At 48.3% G+C, this 18,246-nt stretch overlaps 7 protein-coding genes across 7 annotated transcripts; 2 read left to right on the top strand and 5 right to left on the bottom strand.

Annotated features, from left to right (window-relative positions):
- Window positions 1–94: 94 nt before the first annotated feature.
- On the bottom strand, window positions 95–2,485 carry N7447_002404 (GMC family oxidoreductase; the record flags this gene model as incomplete). Its single annotated transcript, XM_057226679.1, has 7 exons — window positions 95–654; window positions 714–1,083; window positions 1,135–1,206; window positions 1,260–1,722; window positions 1,776–2,019; window positions 2,076–2,201; window positions 2,257–2,485. The coding sequence occupies 7 exons, from the start codon at window positions 2,483–2,485 to the stop codon at window positions 95–97; spliced, it is 2,064 nt and encodes a 687-aa protein (XP_057090695.1).
- A 1,121-nt stretch (window positions 2,486–3,606) lies between these two features.
- Window positions 3,607–5,001, bottom strand: N7447_002403 (aspartate aminotransferase family protein; the record flags this gene model as incomplete). The annotated part of the gene is made up of 1 exon (XM_057226678.1): window positions 3,607–5,001. The coding sequence occupies one exon, from the start codon at window positions 4,999–5,001 to the stop codon at window positions 3,607–3,609; it is 1,395 nt and encodes a 464-aa protein (XP_057090694.1).
- Window positions 5,002–5,612: 611 nt separating this feature from the next.
- Window positions 5,613–7,610, bottom strand: N7447_002402 (uncharacterized protein; the record flags this gene model as incomplete). Its single annotated transcript, XM_057226677.1, has 3 exons — window positions 5,613–6,444; window positions 6,507–6,944; window positions 7,009–7,610. 3 exons carry the CDS (start codon window positions 7,608–7,610, stop codon window positions 5,613–5,615), a joined length of 1,872 nt encoding a protein of 623 aa, XP_057090693.1.
- Window positions 7,611–8,981: 1,371 nt separating this feature from the next.
- On the top strand, window positions 8,982–10,653 carry N7447_002401 (TauD/TfdA dioxygenase family protein; the record flags this gene model as incomplete). The annotated part of the gene is made up of 10 exons (XM_057226676.1): window positions 8,982–9,342; window positions 9,396–9,424; window positions 9,584–9,643; window positions 9,703–9,745; window positions 9,794–9,855; window positions 9,905–9,995; window positions 10,057–10,215; window positions 10,266–10,365; window positions 10,423–10,502; window positions 10,568–10,653. 10 exons carry the CDS (start codon window positions 8,982–8,984, stop codon window positions 10,651–10,653), a joined length of 1,071 nt encoding a protein of 356 aa, XP_057090692.1.
- A 162-nt stretch (window positions 10,654–10,815) lies between these two features.
- N7447_002400 (uncharacterized protein) lies at window positions 10,816–13,031 on the bottom strand (the record flags this gene model as incomplete). The annotated part of the gene is made up of 15 exons (XM_057226675.1): window positions 10,816–10,979; window positions 11,035–11,154; window positions 11,208–11,282; window positions 11,337–11,476; window positions 11,534–11,621; window positions 11,684–11,737; window positions 11,793–11,847; window positions 11,907–12,076; window positions 12,131–12,168; window positions 12,222–12,287; window positions 12,340–12,417; window positions 12,471–12,517; window positions 12,583–12,610; window positions 12,663–12,756; window positions 12,824–13,031. 15 exons carry the CDS (start codon window positions 13,029–13,031, stop codon window positions 10,816–10,818), a joined length of 1,425 nt encoding a protein of 474 aa, XP_057090691.1.
- A 503-nt stretch (window positions 13,032–13,534) lies between these two features.
- N7447_002399 (Transketolase C-terminal/Pyruvate-ferredoxin oxidoreductase domain II) lies at window positions 13,535–15,457 on the bottom strand (the record flags this gene model as incomplete). Its single annotated transcript, XM_057226674.1, has 1 exon — window positions 13,535–15,457. The coding sequence occupies one exon, from the start codon at window positions 15,455–15,457 to the stop codon at window positions 13,535–13,537; it is 1,923 nt and encodes a 640-aa protein (XP_057090690.1).
- Window positions 15,458–16,459: 1,002 nt separating this feature from the next.
- N7447_002398 (glycoside hydrolase family 30 protein) lies at window positions 16,460–17,989 on the top strand (the record flags this gene model as incomplete). The annotated part of the gene is made up of 2 exons (XM_057226673.1): window positions 16,460–17,321; window positions 17,385–17,989. The coding sequence occupies 2 exons, from the start codon at window positions 16,460–16,462 to the stop codon at window positions 17,987–17,989; spliced, it is 1,467 nt and encodes a 488-aa protein (XP_057090689.1).
- Between the last annotated feature and the right edge of the window lie 257 nt (window positions 17,990–18,246).

Below are 18,246 nucleotides of genomic sequence, written 5' to 3'. Positions count from 1 at the left end.
TAACACATCACAAACATTGAACTTCATAAATGCTAAAGCTGGATTCAACCAGCATCGATTATCATTATCATTACCACCGAACGCAAACACCATCCTATACAAACACAGCATAACCAACAACAGCATGTACAGAAACAAGAACAAGAGAAGTCCACACGAGCGATAAAGCAGAGCCACCATTACCAGCAGCACTACCATTGCTCTTCGGACTACCACTCTTCTTCACGGCAACTGCGCTGCTGGCAGCTGTGGAACTGGACGAGCCGGAAGAACTGAAAGCCGGCTTGGGCTCCGACGCCGCCTTGTAGTATGCGCGAATGATATCGCTCGCTTGCTCAGCTACACCGTATGTCGAGGACATCAAGTGTGTGGACAAGGAGATGGGAATGATGCTGGCATCTGCAACACGCACATTGGTAAGGCCGTAGACGCGTAGATTGGCGTCGACTACGCCGCCCTGCTTCTCGGGCAGCATTGCGCACGACGAGGACGGGTGGAACTCCGTACCCGCTTCCTTGCGTAGCCATTCTACCCAGTCTTCGTCGCTCTGAACGGTGGAGCCCGGGATTGTTTCTTTTGTCAGGCTTTTGCTCATTGGGCTGGTTTCACCTAGTTTGCGGGCGAGTTTGATACCTTGGAGGAGAATCTCATAATCTAGGTTATTGTCAGTATTGGAAAACTTTGGTTTAGACCTTGGTTGGAGGGGTACATACCGGCTGGGTTGTTCAGATAATTTGGGTCGATGACAGGGAAGTCCATTGGGTCCGAGGAGTTAATGTAGATACGGCCGTGACTAAATGGATGTTGGAGGGCGGCTGTGATGCCAATATCGCCGTTTGCCTCGCTGTTCATGAACAGCAGCTCGATTTGACCTGTCGGGCCGTTGAAGATCTTCGATGCTGTCGTGTTGCAGATTGCTTTGTAGCCGGCGACCACGCCATCGTCGTAAGTCGTGTTCGGGGCATACTGGTCGATTGAGGCGAGGAATTTCGACTCGTACTCATCGACTTTACTCCCGTATATGGCGGTAGAATTCACGTAGGCAACGGCGGAATCGATATATGTGAGGAATTTGGGATCGTTCTGCAGGAATTAGCATATAGCCTTGTTTGATATATGATACACAGGACGCACCTTATCCTTGCCGCCATCGTAAAAGATGGAACCTGCTGTGTCCACATTCGTGCTCCATCTGACGGTGGCACTCTGTGCAACTAAGTCAGTTACATGCTCGTTTTATGAATAGCAAATGCACTCACAAAATGGTCTTGAAGGTGTTGGCCGACACCAGGAAGTTCAAATACAAGGTCAACACCGGCCTCGGAGAGGACGTCCTTCGGACCGACACCGCTGTAGAGCAATACAGCCGGGCTGCCGATAGTTCCACTCGCTAGGATGACTTCTTTGTTGACCCTAACCTTCAGTTTCGTTGATCCTTTATCGGTTGTGTATTCAACAGCACTCGCTGTTTTCTTGTCCGAAGATGTAGAATCTTCGAAAATAAGCCGAGTCACATGCGCATTCGCCAATACATCATAGTTGTCGCGCTCTGGAAGCGGATCGAGGTAACCTGAACGACTGTAGGACCGTGTCCAATTTGAAGGGTTTATGCAGGAGGTCGCGACGTCAGCGCCCCAGGTTTCACCTCCGTACATGTTATCAGAAATGTCAATTCCAATGCTCTCTAGTGACGTTAACCAGTCACCAACTTCGGGGAATGTGCTAGGAATGTGTTAGCCCTGTCGGTGAATTCTAGGAAACAGGATTCCGCATACTAGTCCGGGTATGTCGCATGGATCGGCCCGTCAGTGCCATGATCTTTCGCATTCCAGGTGATCCCAGCCTGATCAATCACATCATCAGTTGGAGGTGTGAATGTCTCGCTTTTCTTCATGGCGGCGTAGAATGAGTCCCACGACCAGTTATCGGCACCGTCCATATCTTCGAGCATATCTTTCCAGGCATTGATTTCATCTTCACCCGGACGGGTCATGTACAGCCCATTGATGGCGGAACTGCCTATATTTGTCTTAATTTCTGTTCCTTGTTCTTTAGAATCAGATACTTGTACGAACCTCCAAGAACTTTGCCACGAGGCCAATTAATCTCACGGTCGTCTGCATTGGGCTGCGCAACAGTGTAAAAATCCCAATTCAAGGGTGTCGTCCATAATGAATCGAAATAAGAGTATGCCGGTGTATCTGTACCGGGGTTAGAAATGTTGCAGACTTCCCAATATCGAATAATCGAACGCACCTATGCGCTTGCGATATTCATCTCCATCCCCACCCGACTCAAGAACGAGTACGGTATGGTTTTTATCCTCCGAAAGACGAGCGCCCAACACGAGTCCAGCTTGACCGCCTCCCACAATCACAAAGTCATAAGAATCGTCAATTTCCGTGCGCGGTGATAAGGCGCTCGCGAATTGGTTCGCGACTAGGCTTGCGCCTACGATCTGGGTAGCAGATAGACCAGGGCGCATTGTCAGAAATCGCGAGGCAGATTGTCGAGAGAGTTGGTGGAAGGGTGGGTCTCACATATATAAAATCTCATCGGAGTAAACAGGCTTAACGCTGTGGAGCAAAATCTTTGCAAACCTTGTTCTTGCTTTGAGGATTCTCAATTTACGCCGATAAGGACATTCTCAAAACCTCAATTGCGTTAGACGGGTGGGTCAAGATTGGGCTTCTACAAATGAGATCTTGGTTCCTTTTGCTCCACATGGCCATTTCCAATTAATCATCTATGTTTTCTTGGAACTACTCTTTCTACCCGTCTTGGTTCCATGTTTCTTTTCGCTTGGTCCCGAATTATCTAAAAGCAGATTTTTCTTGAGTCTGCGATGTATACGGAGTAGTTCCTATTCCATATTCTTGATTGTCGGCCCGATATCAATCCCTATTGCGTTACCACAGACAACACATCAACTCCGTGATATGCCTCTAAATGACCGCATGGTTGCTATGCATCAACCAAAGATTCAGGGCCAATAGTTGACAGGGATTATCTCCACCATCGAGTTTCCCACTAGAAGTGGATCCCATGAAGCATTTTGATAGGCTGATACTTAGATGATCGCAATTATAACCCCTAACCAGTAGCCAGCCACGATAAATACATCTAAAAATCTAAAACAAAGCCCCGTCACAGTGTCTAGATTTCCATGGACTTGAAGTGAAACACTTATATGACGAAACAGGGACCGATCGATTGTGACCACCAAATGCTTGTTATCAGGTTTTTATAGCATCCTTCTTCTTTTGTTTTTTATATACCGTGATGGATTTCCGGGATACTGTTTCCTTTTCTTGTTTAATTTAATATACAACATATGTGAATTGATTCAAAATGATCTCATATTTCGTGAAAGTGGAGGTCTTAGGGTTAACCTTGTCAGCTGCAAGTTACTTTTTGCTAATCCAATCCAAGTCTCGCCCTGTGATTTGCCACCTCGGCAAAATTATACAACTTTACAAAGAGCTTGTCTATTTCGATTCATTTGGAAGAGACTATTGATTTTTAGAAGAATTGTGGTAAAACGATTGAAGTCGTACATTGGTGGCACAAAAATTCCAACCCCCTCAACCTCCCACTCCAGTTAGATCACGCAGGAAGAGTACCAGGGGTCGTCGCAAATGCCTCTTCCAATATTTCCAAGCCACTAAGCAGCTCGCCCTCGGTAATCGTGATTGGCGGCGCTATGCGAAACGCCCCCCCGAAGCTAGGATGGCTACTGAGATTGGCCCACAAGCCTAAATCATAAGCACGATCTCCGATCGCCTTACCTAAAGCTAGCGCAGGGGTTTTAGTCTCGCGATCCTCAACAATCTCAAGTCCTGCCATAAGTCCGCGCCCGCGGACATCTCCGATACAGCCATACTTTTCTTTCAGTGCATTTAGCCGGTCATGGAGTACCTTACCCATAGCGCGAGAGTGTTCAACTAGCCCATCACGCACCACAATCTCAAGCACTTTATCACCCACAGCAGCAGGCAGTGGATCATTAACATGAGTCGTGTAGAAACAGAAGTCCCGCTCGGCGCACACGCGCTCGATCTCAGCACTCGTAACAACAGCGCTAAGTGGCAGCCCGTTCCCTAGCGTCTTGCTGAGGGTGAGGATGTCCGGAATGACATTTTCGTGGTTAATAGCCATTAAATCGCCGCAGCGGCCCACGCCCGTCTGCGCTTCGTCAACGATCAAGAGCATTCCGCGCTTTTTGCATTCCCGTTGGAGAGCAGCGAGGTATCCCGGTGGTATGACGTGCATGCCAGCCGATGATTGGATACACTCCACGATGCAAGCTGCGAGGGATCCGCACGATTGCATATCGACCATGCGCCAGCCGTATTCCATCTCTGCTTCCCAGTCGTAGGATCCGTCGGCGCGGCGGAAGACGGAGCGGTATGCATTTGGCGACGGGAGCATCAGCATCCCTGGCATCAGGGGGCCTTGGCCTTTGCGACCGAAGTGATATTGTGCACCTAGTGCTTGCGCTGTCATGCCATGCCAGCTACCGCCTAGTCCAACGATTTCGAATTTCCCGGTGTATGTCTTAGCCATCTTTATGGCAGCTTCATTGCTCTCACCGCCGGTGGAGAGGAAGAAGGCTTTGTCGAGGCCGGTTGGGAGAAGATTGCATAGACGTTCGCCTAGGCTGATCACTGGGGGTGATACCATGCCTGAGAAGAGGTGGTCCAAGGAGGCAGCATGGTCGGTGATGGTCTGCACAATTTCTGGGTGTCCGTGGCCGAGCAGGCAGGACATTTGTCCGGATGTGAAGTCTAGCACTTCGTGTCCGGAAGCTGTGTATACATACAGCCCTCTGCTCCCACAGATCACGTCTTTGTTGAATTTGGTGCCATAGTTGAGGAGGTACTCGGATATTTTGGCTTGGAACTCCTCTTGATTGACATCGCTATATAAGATGGGATTGTCTTCATTCTTTGGCGGCATGATTGCCATTGTGGATTCTTCTGTGCTGATTCCAGGGGCCATGTTGAGATCTGATGACAGGATGATTGCGTCCGAGTACTTCTAATACCTTTCCGAGCAGGAGTTATGGCCTTCTTAAGTTTCTTATCGGGGCCGCTTCCCCTCACTAAAGGGTCATCTTGCAGGGAATCGACTTTCTTCTCTTTATCTTGGCCGCGGAGCCGCGGCCAACACCCTCACACGTCATATACTATAAGGTGCTTATTAGTTTAGTGACATTTGCACAACGGTGTTGCGATCCAATTCGCAAGCCTTCGGTCAAGAAAGGCAACTTGGTGCTATAGTTGTAATATACTAATCTCATGGAGGACGGTCAGGAAGTCCTTGACCCAACTAGAGGACAAGTGTTTGGGAATTTTATTGCGTTTTTCCTGGTTATGTCGCGCACGAGCCGCGGGGAAGCTATGCGCGTTGGACTTGAGATTGGGCGTCGGGTTAGGGAGCGAACGGATGGTTTATAACGCTTCCCCCTTTTACAGAGAGTATAACGGGTCAAAATTATCATCGATAGACCATACTTTATAGAACCTTCACAGCAATGACTAGAGGATCTGAGAGCTTCAACAGCTCCGACCAGGCGTATATATAACCACGGGTTGCATAAATACTTTCTTTCATTCCATAATTTGCAGTATATCCCAAGTACTTGGAAACATATCATCAAGAAAAGACATATCCGGCACAAAAGGCTGGCGCAGCTCAACATTCGTCTCCTTCGAGTTCTCAACCGGCGGCTCTGACTTCAACAGCTTGTCAATGACATCTGAATGCTGCGCGAGGCAGATATCACCCAGATCCCACCCAAAGTTCTTCCGGTGCAATCGCAGCGAAGCCAAAAGGTCACTCGCCATTCTCAGGGAACCACTTTGTGCAAGACCCGCTGCCTGCTCTGTCTCTAGTGCACATCGAATCAAAAACGTCACCGTTGCTGAAAATGTGAATGCTACGGTAGGTAGCCAATAATCACCCAGCTGCACTTCTCCGAGTTCCTGAACCAAAACGACAATGTCCTCCGCGGTCCTACGGGCCTCCATAACTCGGTTAGCCATGTGCTCTGCATTGGAGTTTGGTTCTTGCCGTTCGCGATCTAGGTCTATGCGCCGGAGGAGGAGTCTTGTTGCCAGATATGCAAGACGGAGGTTGCAGGCGCCAGGGACATTTAGGTTTGAGCCGCGGATGATGATCTTGCGAATGTCTCCTGTGAGTGAGTCCACCCATTTGTTCAACTCCAATTCTAGATTTCTGCTTGGTCCTTGGGTCTCGATACGGATGCTGTACACTTGCTCCAGGCAGTGGTCCAGCACGTCGGTCAAGTTCATAAGCTCGATGAAAACTGCGTTTGCTTCATGATCGCGTTCCCAATCTGACAGGTACTCGGGTAGTGGTAGTGGTACGTCGTATTGTGATCGTCTGATATGGGGTGGTGTTCCATAAGCAAGGCTTGACCTGTTTTATGATGAGTTCTCAGAACGTCCCGCTGTTTGGAGATTTCACTCTTGAAAACATACCACCGATCATGGAGTAAGATAGACCACCAAATCTTCATTCTCAAGTGCTTTTCAGCTTGTGGAATATCCCACGGGAGTGGGTTTCGGTTCAAACCCAAGGAATGGCACAAGGCAACAGCTGAACTCAATCTTACCCCGTTGCCTGTCATAGATGTCGTTGGACGGCCCCCAACATCGAGAAGAATGGCCTTTATTGTGGATATTCCAGCTGAAGCATGCAACTCGGAATATGAGGCTTCAATTGCAAGATTCCAGACGAAACGAACGTCTGGGCACCTTTCTCGGGATAGAAGGGGGTCATGTTGCCATTGCGTAAGCATATGGGCATACAGACACGCCAAAAGCGCAGGAGAAATGCGATGCCTCGCATTTGTGTATTGCACTCGAAAGGAGCTTTCTTCAAGTAATGGAAGGCAAGGATTGATCTTTTTCAGATATCTAGTCGCAACACTTAGTCTCCGAGGCTTGTATCGAATATCAATATAAATGAAGTGTAACTCACATCTCTATCAAATGCGGTCCCCATGGCTCTACAAGCTTTTCAATAGTCTGTAGCTTATGCAATGCCGGACTAGAGTTGACCATGAGTCCCAGCGGCCTTTTCTGCACCTTCGTGAATATGACCGGGGACGAGGAACTACCCGGCTCGACGGGACGAATTTCACGAATTCCCTGGCCACCCGAGATGTTAGACAGATAGTCGGCTAAGACATGATTATCCCCAGTCACCGCCGGACCGAGAATATGGGGATTATCATCTTCAGCCTCGAGAGACAGTGGTGTATCTTGATCGCTCTGGGCCTGGGTAACAATCGAGAACTGTGGCGAAGCGGCGACCAGAGGCGCCCGACTTAGTGGCTGGGCAGCTGCGATTGGCGTTCGTAAACTCGGATGTGGTAGTAATGGGCCTGTCTCGGTAGAATACCGCTTTTGCGGGGTTGACTTTGCTCTCCCGTTAGGAAATGTACACTCTGTGCCGTGCGCGCGACACATCAGACAGGCCGCAGTGTGGGGCTCCAGTTTGCATCGCGATTTCCTCCGGCGGCACGGTACGCATGCTGGCTTCGTGTGAGATCGGTATGGTCGCTCATCTCCACTTTCCATCTTGTTTTCCAGTACTTATCGGATGGAGGGAAATTCCGCGGCAGGTTTCCCTCGGCGAAGTTTGGGAGACGTGTGGCAAAGTAGATTTGTGTCCTATGTCTAGAATGAATAGTATAGAGAAATATCTGGAAGCCAGCTCTTCCTAGCTAGGTATCTTGTCTGACGTTCACCCTTCGATTCGCCCGTACTGGATGGTCTGATCAGTCGTTGAGCTAGGGAAATTCCGCGGGGAAGAGTGGATCCGGGTGTAGTTTGAGGGGAAAATTCGCGGACTGCCATTGGCCGGTTTTGTACCTGCGATGTGGGAACGTGCTGTGCACCACGTGACTTCCCAAAAGCGTAGGAGTCCCCACATCACATGCTATCTCCATAACGGAGGATCTCCAAGGGGGAAAAAAAAAAGTAGGGAGCATCTCTTTGATTGAGCGTGTCATCCTTAGTGCAACGGCCATGCTAATCTTCTCTGTATATAGTCAGTTGACCATATGAATATCTATTCGTAAATTTCAGTATAACTTCACTTTCTAGCAGAAACGGACCGCCTACCGTATTTGTTGTGTTTGCTGTGCACAGCATCGATATAAGGAAGGTAACAGGGGGAAAAAGAGCAAAAAAAAGGGGGGTGTAAACCCCAGAAGATTTGAGTGAGAACGCCCGAGGTCGATTTTCGGCAACGCAACATTTGGAGCTCATCTTCGTTCGGGTGTTGCATTGTCACTACCTTTCTCGTTGTGGCATATTAGGTATTGTTAAATGATCCCATCTCGCATTGATTGCTTGCATACTGAAATGATTGTTTGCCAGATATCACCGTATTTATACCCAGATCTCTGCTAGATTGAATAACAAATGCTTCTCCTTCTCTTTCTCCCTTTCGCCAGTACCCACAACAAGTATTCACAAATTTCAGCATACTAACTCTTTCACCATATTCCCCTTCGTTCCAAGATATCATATTTTCCTCCAATTTGACATCTCCCATAGCGAGGTGAAATATGGCAGAAGAGAAAAAGAAGATGAATTACCGCGAGTATTACCTGGGCTATTTGTTTAGGAATACCTCCACTTCATATAAATCCCCCATCGGGCATGTGACCCCAGCATGTACTCATAGATTAGATCAAATTGCATTAAATAATATCTGCAAATCATATTGCGTGCGCATTGCCCACATATTCGACATGGGGCCTAACAGCACACCATATCCTGGGGAAATAAGTAGCCGATTGGAAACTAACAAGACGACTAACGTATGGCGTGTTGCGCAATCGAAGCCGCATATGAGCTCAACGGGATATAAAGCACAAAGCAATTCTACTTCTATTTCATCCTCTAATCCTTTTACTTATTTCCAGGAAATTACAACTGAACATGGCTAATCTCGAAGCGCGCAAGCATATTTCGGCTGGTTCGAGATTTCCCGTTACAATCCACCCTCATTTCAACGAGAAAATCAAGAACCATGTGCCCCCAGATCCCCTCCGCGAGCCATTTACCCCGCCTAGAGACCGGGCATTTTTTGCAGATCCGGAGAAGAAGGCTTTATTCTCTGTGGCGAAGCAGGTTGACTTGACTGAGTCCATTGGAACGGTTCTTGAGAATGTGCAATTGTCTCAGCTAAACGAGACTCAGTTGGATGAATTGGCGCTTCTTGTTACTGAACGAGGAGTTGTCTTCTTTCGGGATCAGGATCTTACTACTGAGAAACAGGTTGAACTATTTCAGCATTATGGTAAGACTATATTGGCTTTCTAGAGGACGACATCGGTTGATTTGAACTTTTAGGCATCTTGGATAAACACCCTGCTCAAAAGGTAAGTTGAAACACGAGAGTTTTTCGGATTTCAGGCAGATTCAAGTGAGCTGATAATTCTTAGGATCAAAAAGTATAGTATACCCTGGGGAAACCTATGATTCATTTCATAACCACCATGACATTACCTTCTTGCCATTGTTGCTAAGCCGCCATACAGTTCGTAAATATCAAAGGCAGTCGCGAGGATCACCGTGAAATCCTAAGCTACACGCCCTGGGTAAGATATTCTTCACATTATTGATAGCAAAGGTCTAACCGCAAATCCTATATATATAGCCTAGTGGAGATTTCCACGCCGATACATCATTCGAGATCAATCGTATGTGGCAACCCATACTCTCTGGCCGTTATTTCTGACACATTACAGCACCAACCTACTCCCTATTGAGAATGGAAGAGCATCCTGAAGTCGGCGGTGACACAGCCTGGGTATGTTACAAATGCAAGTCTCGCTCAGAACCAAATTCTAATTCCGTAGGTATCTCAATATGGCATATACGACGCCCTAAGCAACGCGTACAAGAGGTTCCTCGATGGCCTTCATGCCGTGCATACTTCAAGGCTGCAGTGTTTGTCTCCTCAGTGCCCCGTCTTCTTGTAGGAAGTTTTGTTAATCCATGTAATGCATAGATGATACTATTATCGATCTATGGGGCGCAGCTCCCAATCGTCCTCCAATCGATACACACCACCCAGCCGTGCGCACGCACCCAGTTACTAAACTGAAGGCGCTGAACGTTAATCCTGGATTCGTGACTGGGTTTGCTGAGCTCAAGAAGGTGGAATCTGGTAAGTGACCCAACGAAGCGGGTAGTGGTTTCGGGCTGACGTCTGTTTAGACAAAGTTCTCGATTTCTTGGCGTATCATATCCACTCCGCTGATGATCACTATGTTCGTTGGAAATGGGCTGTTGGTAGTGTTGCTATGTGGGATAATCGGTAACTATGCACTGTTCTCTTTCACTGTGCTGAATTGGCGAGCTAACGATCTATTAGGTGTACCCTTCACCGGGTTATTCCTGGTACATACAAAGGAGCTAGACGGGGTATTCGGACTACTGTTTTCGGCGAAATACGTGAGCCTTCATGTCAACATCTCCCAACTACAAACTCTACATGTTTTGCTAACCCCATACCGAAGCCTATCTCGATCCCACTAGTGAGAGCCGTGCGGAGCGGAAGCTACGAGAGGAAAGCCAGGATGATGAGGTTGTTCCGGTTGCTTGAAATAAGAGTAAGGAATGCCGTATCGTTCACAGACTATGTTCGTCTCATTGATTCATGAATTAAATTTTGTTCAAATGGTGAGGGTACTTTTGTGCAGACTTCAAACCCCAGTCGTAAATAGATTATATACTTTTGTAGAGTGCACGATTCATCAAGTCCAGCTTATTTCGAAGCCGCTGCCTCGGTAACAACAAAGGTCTCCTTGTCAGAGAGACTAACTCTGTTCTGCTCCTCGTCTTGGGCTTGGGGCAGCTCAGCGGTCTCCTTATGGTGCTCGATAGGAACGTGAGCCCGGACAACGAGCCAAGTAGGCCATATCGAAAGAACTGGAGATAAAGGTTAGCACTGCTACTTTTCAACAATTTAGTCAGCGCCACTTACCAAGAAGGATCGTGTTGACAATAAGTGGCACTCTGCCACCGTGCCATTTCTTCGAGTTAAGGCCGTAAGAGACAGCCTGTGAAAAGCTCTCTTGGCCACGGAGGATACCGGACAACCGGGCTATATCGTATCAGTAATTTGTAGATAAGGCAATCAGTTTGGATTGTACTTACAGAGCTCGGAGATATTGTCCGTCATGGTGGAGAGAAGATAGTAGAGGAAGTTTTGCAACGATTGCTGAGCGAATTCTGGTGGAAGAAAAGTTAGCAATATACGGGAAGCTATTCATTTACGAGACTCACCCCACAGCAGGATAACGAAGAATCCTTCAACGAAGCCTTTGTCGGCCCAGTCGAAAATTGGTGAGTTCTTGGTGTACTTTTCTTGGATAACCCAGCAGTAGACCCAGGCAACGATGTGGACAACGATCACGTAGAAAAAGCTGGGGTTTTTGTTAGTCTTGCTTCCAGGTTTGATTGTAAATGCGGAGGTTATGTACCTGTACTTGATTCTGTTTCTGATGGAAAGGCCGCGGTAGTCCAAGAACCTACTAATGAGTGTCGAGGCAAGAAGAGTGGCGAAGTAGGCTATAATTCATGTTAGCACTGATGCATGAGTGTCTCTGAATAAGGTGAGTTTGTAAACATACTGACGAATCCAATCAGAGCGCGAGCGCGCACGCCGAAGTAATAAGTTTTGAAATCTAGACCAACTAGTCAGCAATTGCAAAAGGCGAAGAGAGGAGAGATAATCCATACTTCCAGTGTACATATTGAAGTACGCAGCCCAGAAAACAGGCAATAGCAAGAGAATCTAGAAAGGTTAGCCACATGTACTATATCGGCAGGATTAAATCAATGGCGTTAACACACCTCCCTCCGCCGGCAGACCTTCCAGAGCTCTTTCATTTCATCACGCCATGAGTCCTGCAGGACAATCCTGACCTTACTTCCGTCGGTGCGTTGGACCTTGTCAGGTGACGTGAGGAAGAAGGCAATGGGTACGGCAGTACATTGGAGCGCGACGAAGATGAGATATGTCTCTGTCGTATGTTAGTAATCGTTCCGGTCGCTCAATTTATCGTGGATCAACCTACCAGATCCAACTTTTCCTTTGGCGTGGGAGTTGGCAGCACTTTCCATTCGTCAGTCAATCCTGTCCGAAATATGAAATCGTTTTGGACATACCTGTTGAGGCCAAGGACAATAGCACCTCCCACCAACGGGCCACCGGTACGAAACCAAAGCCAGATACTTCTAAAGTCAGTCACTTTCTCACTGTTAGGAAACTTTGGGAATATCTCACTTCATATAGCGACCTCGCTTCGCAGGCTCGGGATAACCCAGTGCCACAGCACCCTCAGAAGCCCAGAAGAGACCAGCGCTATAAACGTTAGTCAATGGTCCTGTTTTATTTGATCGGTATAGGATTCTCACGATAAACCACAGAGAGCTGATCCAACTAGCACAAACCATACATTTCCCTAGATATGGATTAGTCTCCATCCCTGAGCTGTACAGGTAATGCTCATTTTGACGAAGAACTCACAAAACGGTTATTTGTGTATAAGGCAGCTCTGTATATAAAAGTTAGTCCTGATCTAAAACTCGAATTCTCTCGATACGTACGAGTACAGCGGATATCCCACAGCGCCAAGCATTAGAGTCCATCTCAAACCAATCCGGTTAGCGATAGGGCCACCGAACAAACACAAAATTCCCACTAGCAAACAAGTTAGCTCGAAGCCCAATTCAAAATCCCACTGCGATTGCAGCGATGTATCACATACTGAGCCCAAAAACTAGTGCATTAGCCGCATTAATCAAGAACGGCTCTTGTGCGCCACCAGCACCCAAAGCATTCATGGCATTCCACAAGCCCGGAGCTGTGAATCCGACGCCTCCAATAACACAGGCATTGAAAAGTGTCCCGCGATACCATACTCGCTTTTCAAGTTGAGTATCGGACGATGCCGAAATAGAAGCTTGTTCGGTCATAGCGTGTGGCTTAATAGTAAGCGCCTTGAATCAAGCCACAGAAATGAAAATTCCTAAACACTTTGCTAAACGCTAAACAGGAAATGCGCCATATATAGGTTTTTTTGGCCCTAGAGAATCAAACATTGATCTAGACATTTTAGCATTTACATTAATCCTATTCTAATCCTTCAGCAAGATTGCGTGCTTTTGAGCTCCTGAGCTGCTGCCATCTACTAGTATCCTTTTGGGACAAGCGTCGACTGCCAAGTTATATCCCGTGGAATATAGCCAATCAATAAGTGTGAAGGGCGGATAATTATGGGGAATATAGTGGGGGGAGCGTGTTAAATGTCGCTTCAATTGCCGCGATATCGGATTGGGACGGGCAGAATTTGGGGGCGCGAACGTCTTGGCTTTGATAACAAAAGGAAATTGAGTAACATATACCGACAAAACTGGCCTAGACAAACATAAATGAAAATTTTTATTATTACATGAGATACTCGTTACGTTTTAACAATTTATTTTCCAGACACCTCCTTGACCGCAGCGATGATATCGCTAGGTCCAAGGCCCTGAGCATTGACTTGCTCATACAGACCGCCACAGCCCTCCTTGACAGCACCCAAGGACTTGAACTTGGGTGTGAACTTGCGCTCAAGGAGCTGGGTACCCAGACGGGAACCAAGACCAGTCTTCTGCGCAATGGACTCAACAACCAGGACAAATGGCGAGGATCCATACACCTTGATGGTCTCCTCGTCGACAATGTTGAGTGTTGGCTTGTTAATCAGACCGATATCGAGACCCTCTGCGCGCAGGTTCTCGACAGCATCAAGCGAGCGGTAGAGCATATCGCCGTACGAGACGATATAACCAGCAGAGCCCTTGCGGATGATTTCTTCCTTGCCAGGAACGAACTTGTAGCCCTCACCGAAGAGCTTCTGGTCGGTGCCCTCCTTCAGGATGTAAGGGACCTTGGAACGAGTGGAGAAAATGAAGCGCATGCCCTTGTTCCAGAACACCTCGTTGACTACGGCCTTCATCTGCTCGCCATCGGCGGGGAAGTAAAGCGCGGTGCTCTCAGCATCCATCAGACCATTGTCGGCGAAGAAGTGGTTCAGACCGAAGTGGCAGGTGTTGTCGGCCATCTCATCGACACCACTGTGAGAGAAGTGCGACAGAACGGTGCAGTTGTTCAGACGGGCCATGGTGATCTCAGAGATACACATCTCCAGGAAGGCAGAGAAGGTAGAGAAGACACCTTGGCGCTCTCCATTGCTGCCAAATCCGAAACCAGCGGCAGCTGAGAAATTGCCGCGCTCCATGACACCAGATGGGACAAAGGCCTCGGGGTGCTTGGCGCCGATGGCCTTCAGGCCGGTAGAGCCTGCCAAGTCGGAGTCGATGACCATGACGCGACGCGACGCCTCCTCCTTGCTCAGTTTGTCAAGAACCTCATTCACGGCCTCGCCGAAAATGTTACGGTTCGAACCCTTGTCCGTGGTTGAGCCCTTGTACTTGTGGGGATTTGTGCCAGGCTTGATGTCGTCATAGAACGCAAGCTGCTGCTTAGTGTATCCGCGCTTGGTAAGGTATTTACGAGCGATTTCCACGGGAATGACATCGTGCGCGTTACATTGTCCCTCAATACCCTCAATGCCAGAGGCCATCTTGCGGTCAATAACGACAGCGGCAGGGCCGTCGTGGTTGATGACTTCGCACATGGCACCGTATAGGGAGTCGAGATTCTCGCCCTGGGCGCGGAGGACCTTCACGCCATGTCCGTCAAGGGTGCGAGAAACCTCGTAGCCGTGGAGGTATTCCGAGGGGTGTCCGGCAATTGTGACATCGTTGTTATCGATAAAGAGCTTAACGTTCAACTTTCTGGCGACAGCAATGCGCGCAGCCTCGGCGTCGTTTCCTTCTTGCTGGGATCCATCAGATCCCAACAGAATCACGTTCTTATCCCGGTTGGCCATGGCAATGCCGTTGACCATACCCCACATGTGACCCAGACGACCAGAGCTGAACTTGACGCCGGGGGTGAAACCAAGCTCCGGGTGGCCGGGGAGGTGGGAATCGGCGGCACGATAGTTCAGTAGGTGATCAGGCTCGATCTTGCCGTCCATTGCGGCTAGAAGGTATTGTGTGGCGACACGGTGGCCAGCCTCGTCGTACAGAGCATCGACCCATTTGCTGGGGTTGGCGTTGATGAAAGCAAGCAGGATACAGACTTCGGGGGCTGTATCGAAGGGTCCTCCAGTGTGGCCTGCAACACCACGCGCGGACCCCGTTGCTGTGAATGCAATGATGGCATCTCTGAAAATGTTGATGTTGTGTTGCAAATCGCTCTTCTGCTGGGCTGATAGCTGTGGGGTCTTCGGGTCAAGCTTAAGCTGCTTGAACTGCTTGAGATCGACGGGGAATGTGTGGCCGCTCATTGTGTAAATAAATTTTCACACTTTTTCTACAAGTTAGAAGAAACAAAATGAGTCCACCGACGTACGACGGGGTTATAAAGGTAGCATCTGTTCTCAGCATGTTGACGTCATAGTATCTAGAGCTGACCTGTTTTCGACCTTTTTGACATTCCCACTCAATCCCCATTTTTATGATCGCAGATGATCTCATCGAGATTCTTATTCCATGCAGATTGCCTTAAATGTTTTAAAACCTTCGGCCCGACCCATCAGCATGTGGCAGCTTTTGACGGGGAGAACCGATCTTCCCAAACCTCTACCTACAAAGCTCACTGAAGCTCATCAGTTTAACTACGAGTCCTACAATAACACAAACCTGAAGAACTAGTACTTAAACAATCTAGTCCTTTATTACAAAACTGTCCTCCTGACCCCGAGGCACCCTCCCTGTCTTTTGTTGGGTATTAGACAGCAAGGGGTATCTTTTGCAAAACTTGTTCTTGCTTCTGCGTTAATCTAAACTACTCAGGTCGGTTTGGGGTGGCATTATCTCTCCCATTCCGGTGAATCGCCGCTTTTGCAAAGCGAAGGTGTTTCACACGCCGTTTCCGGGAAAATCCACCTCGAGCAACTAGACCGTCAAGTCAAATCATTAAATGGCATACTATCATCTGGCCGTCCAGGATGCCGGGAAGAGTATCTTCAACTCTAATTATTCTCGAATGGCAGATTTCTCCGTGCAAGAACAGCAAGACAATACAAGCCATCGGAGATCCGTCCGGGGATCTGTCAGCAAAATGTGGCGTGCATTAGTCGGTGATACTGTAGTATTTTCCGTCAGCTTATAGCTGAGATTTGGGGGTTTCAAGCGTCTCGGCTTCTTTTCCCCTATATGCGACAATACTATCCTTGGTGGGAGGCATAAAGACAATGCATTCCCATGACTGACTATCTTCAATGTCCCCCGGCCCCTCAAAGAAAGACTGAACTTCTAGAATTGTATCTTAGGAAGAAATATACAACATGCTTCCGTCTCTTCTTCCTGTGCTCCTGCTTTCAGTGCTAGCAGAGGCATCACCAGGAAAGCGAGCAGCCAGTGCATCAGCCTACTGCTCAAACTCAAATGGCAATTACAAGCTCTCAGAGATTGCAGCACCAGTCCAGGGCAGCGGCAGTCCAGGCTCCGAGTCGACCTGGAAGCTGAGCATCGATGATACATCCAGCGGGCACAAACAAACAATTGTGGGCTTTGGAGCCGCTGTCACCGATTCCACAGTCACATCATTTAATACGCTGTCCGGTTCCACGCTGCAACAACTCCTCAATGAGCTGATGACCGGCGCCGGCGCTGGATTTTCTTTGATGCGCCATACGATTGGCGCTTCCGATCTGTCTGGTGACCCGTCGTATACCTATGACGAGAATGGGAATAATGCCGATCCATCCATGTCTGGTTTTAACTTGGGCGACCGTGGAAATGCCATGGCTACGATGCTGGCTAAGATGAAATCCCTTCAGCCGACCTTGAAGATTCTTGGTTCACCTTGGAGTGCCCCCGGATGGATGAAGCTAAACCATGTGATTGATGGCGCTACGAAAGATAATAACCTCAACGATGGCTACTTGACTAGTGAAGGCACTGGGAGTACTGGGTATGCTAGTGCCTTTGCGCAGTATTTTGTCAAGTACATTCAGGCCTACCAGAAGCTCGGTGCCCACATCGATGCTATTACCCTTCAAAACGAACCTTTGAACAGCCAAGCTGGGTATCCTACAATGTATATGTTTGATTATGAGTCTGCGCAGTTGATCCAGAACTATGTCGGTCCGGCTCTCGCTCAGGCCAGCCTGAACACCGATATCTGGGCATATGATCACAACACTGGTATGCACCCGAGAACCCAGTAGCTTTGAGAGAACATTGCATTTGCTAACGGGTAGATATCAGATGTGCCATCCTACCCTCAGAACGTCATCAACGTAGCTGGCCAGTATGTTCACTCGGTAGCGTGGCACTGTTATGCCACCAATGTAGACTGGACAGTCCTCACCAAATTCCACGAGACAAATCCCAGCATCAAGCAATACATGACAGAATGTTGGACACCCGCATCGGCATCATGGAACCAAGCCGCCGATTTCACGATCGGGCCTTTGCAAAATTGGGCGTCGGGCGTTACGGCCTGGACACTCGGCACAGATGACCAAGATGGTCCTCACCTTTCAACTGGCGGTTGTGGAAACTGTCGAGGTCTGGTGACTATTTCCAACGGCGGGTATACTTTCAACCCGGCATACTATATGATGGCTCAGTTTAGTAAGTTTATGCCGCCGGGCGCGATTGTGCTAAGTGGAACCGGAAGTTACACGTATTCCAATGGAGGAGGTGTGCAGTCTGTTGCTTCACTGAATCCAGATGGAACTCGCTCAGTTGTTATTGAGAACACGTTCAGTAATGATATTTACGTTACTTTGTCTACTAATGGTGGCCAGCAGTGGAGTGGTAACATTCCGAGTCAGTCTGTGACAACTTGGGTGCTTCCTGTAGCATGAGTGAGATGAGTGATGTTTAACTGAGAATGGAGCTCGATTTCTCATCGAATATACAAAGTTTGACCCTCTCCTGGCATATTTGACATAAATTATCCTCTTAACGTTATACCCAATATCATGGACTTGTTCCCAATGTAGGTCTATTTTTAGTGCGACTTGGACCCCTGTGTGTATTGCGGGGGGCCAAGGAGCTAGGACCAATCCCTAAGCCACCCCCGTGCTGCTAGATAACACTGTGATAGGCCCGCCCACCGCCC

This window comes from Penicillium robsamsonii, assembly GCF_028829455.1.
Source record: "Penicillium robsamsonii strain IBT 29466 chromosome Unknown utg000001l_segment0_segment0, whole genome shotgun sequence".
Classification (NCBI taxonomy): domain Eukaryota; kingdom Fungi; phylum Ascomycota; class Eurotiomycetes; order Eurotiales; family Aspergillaceae; genus Penicillium; species Penicillium robsamsonii.
The sequence above is the reverse complement of the archived record's forward strand: the minus strand, read 5'-3'. Positions and strand labels throughout refer to the sequence as shown.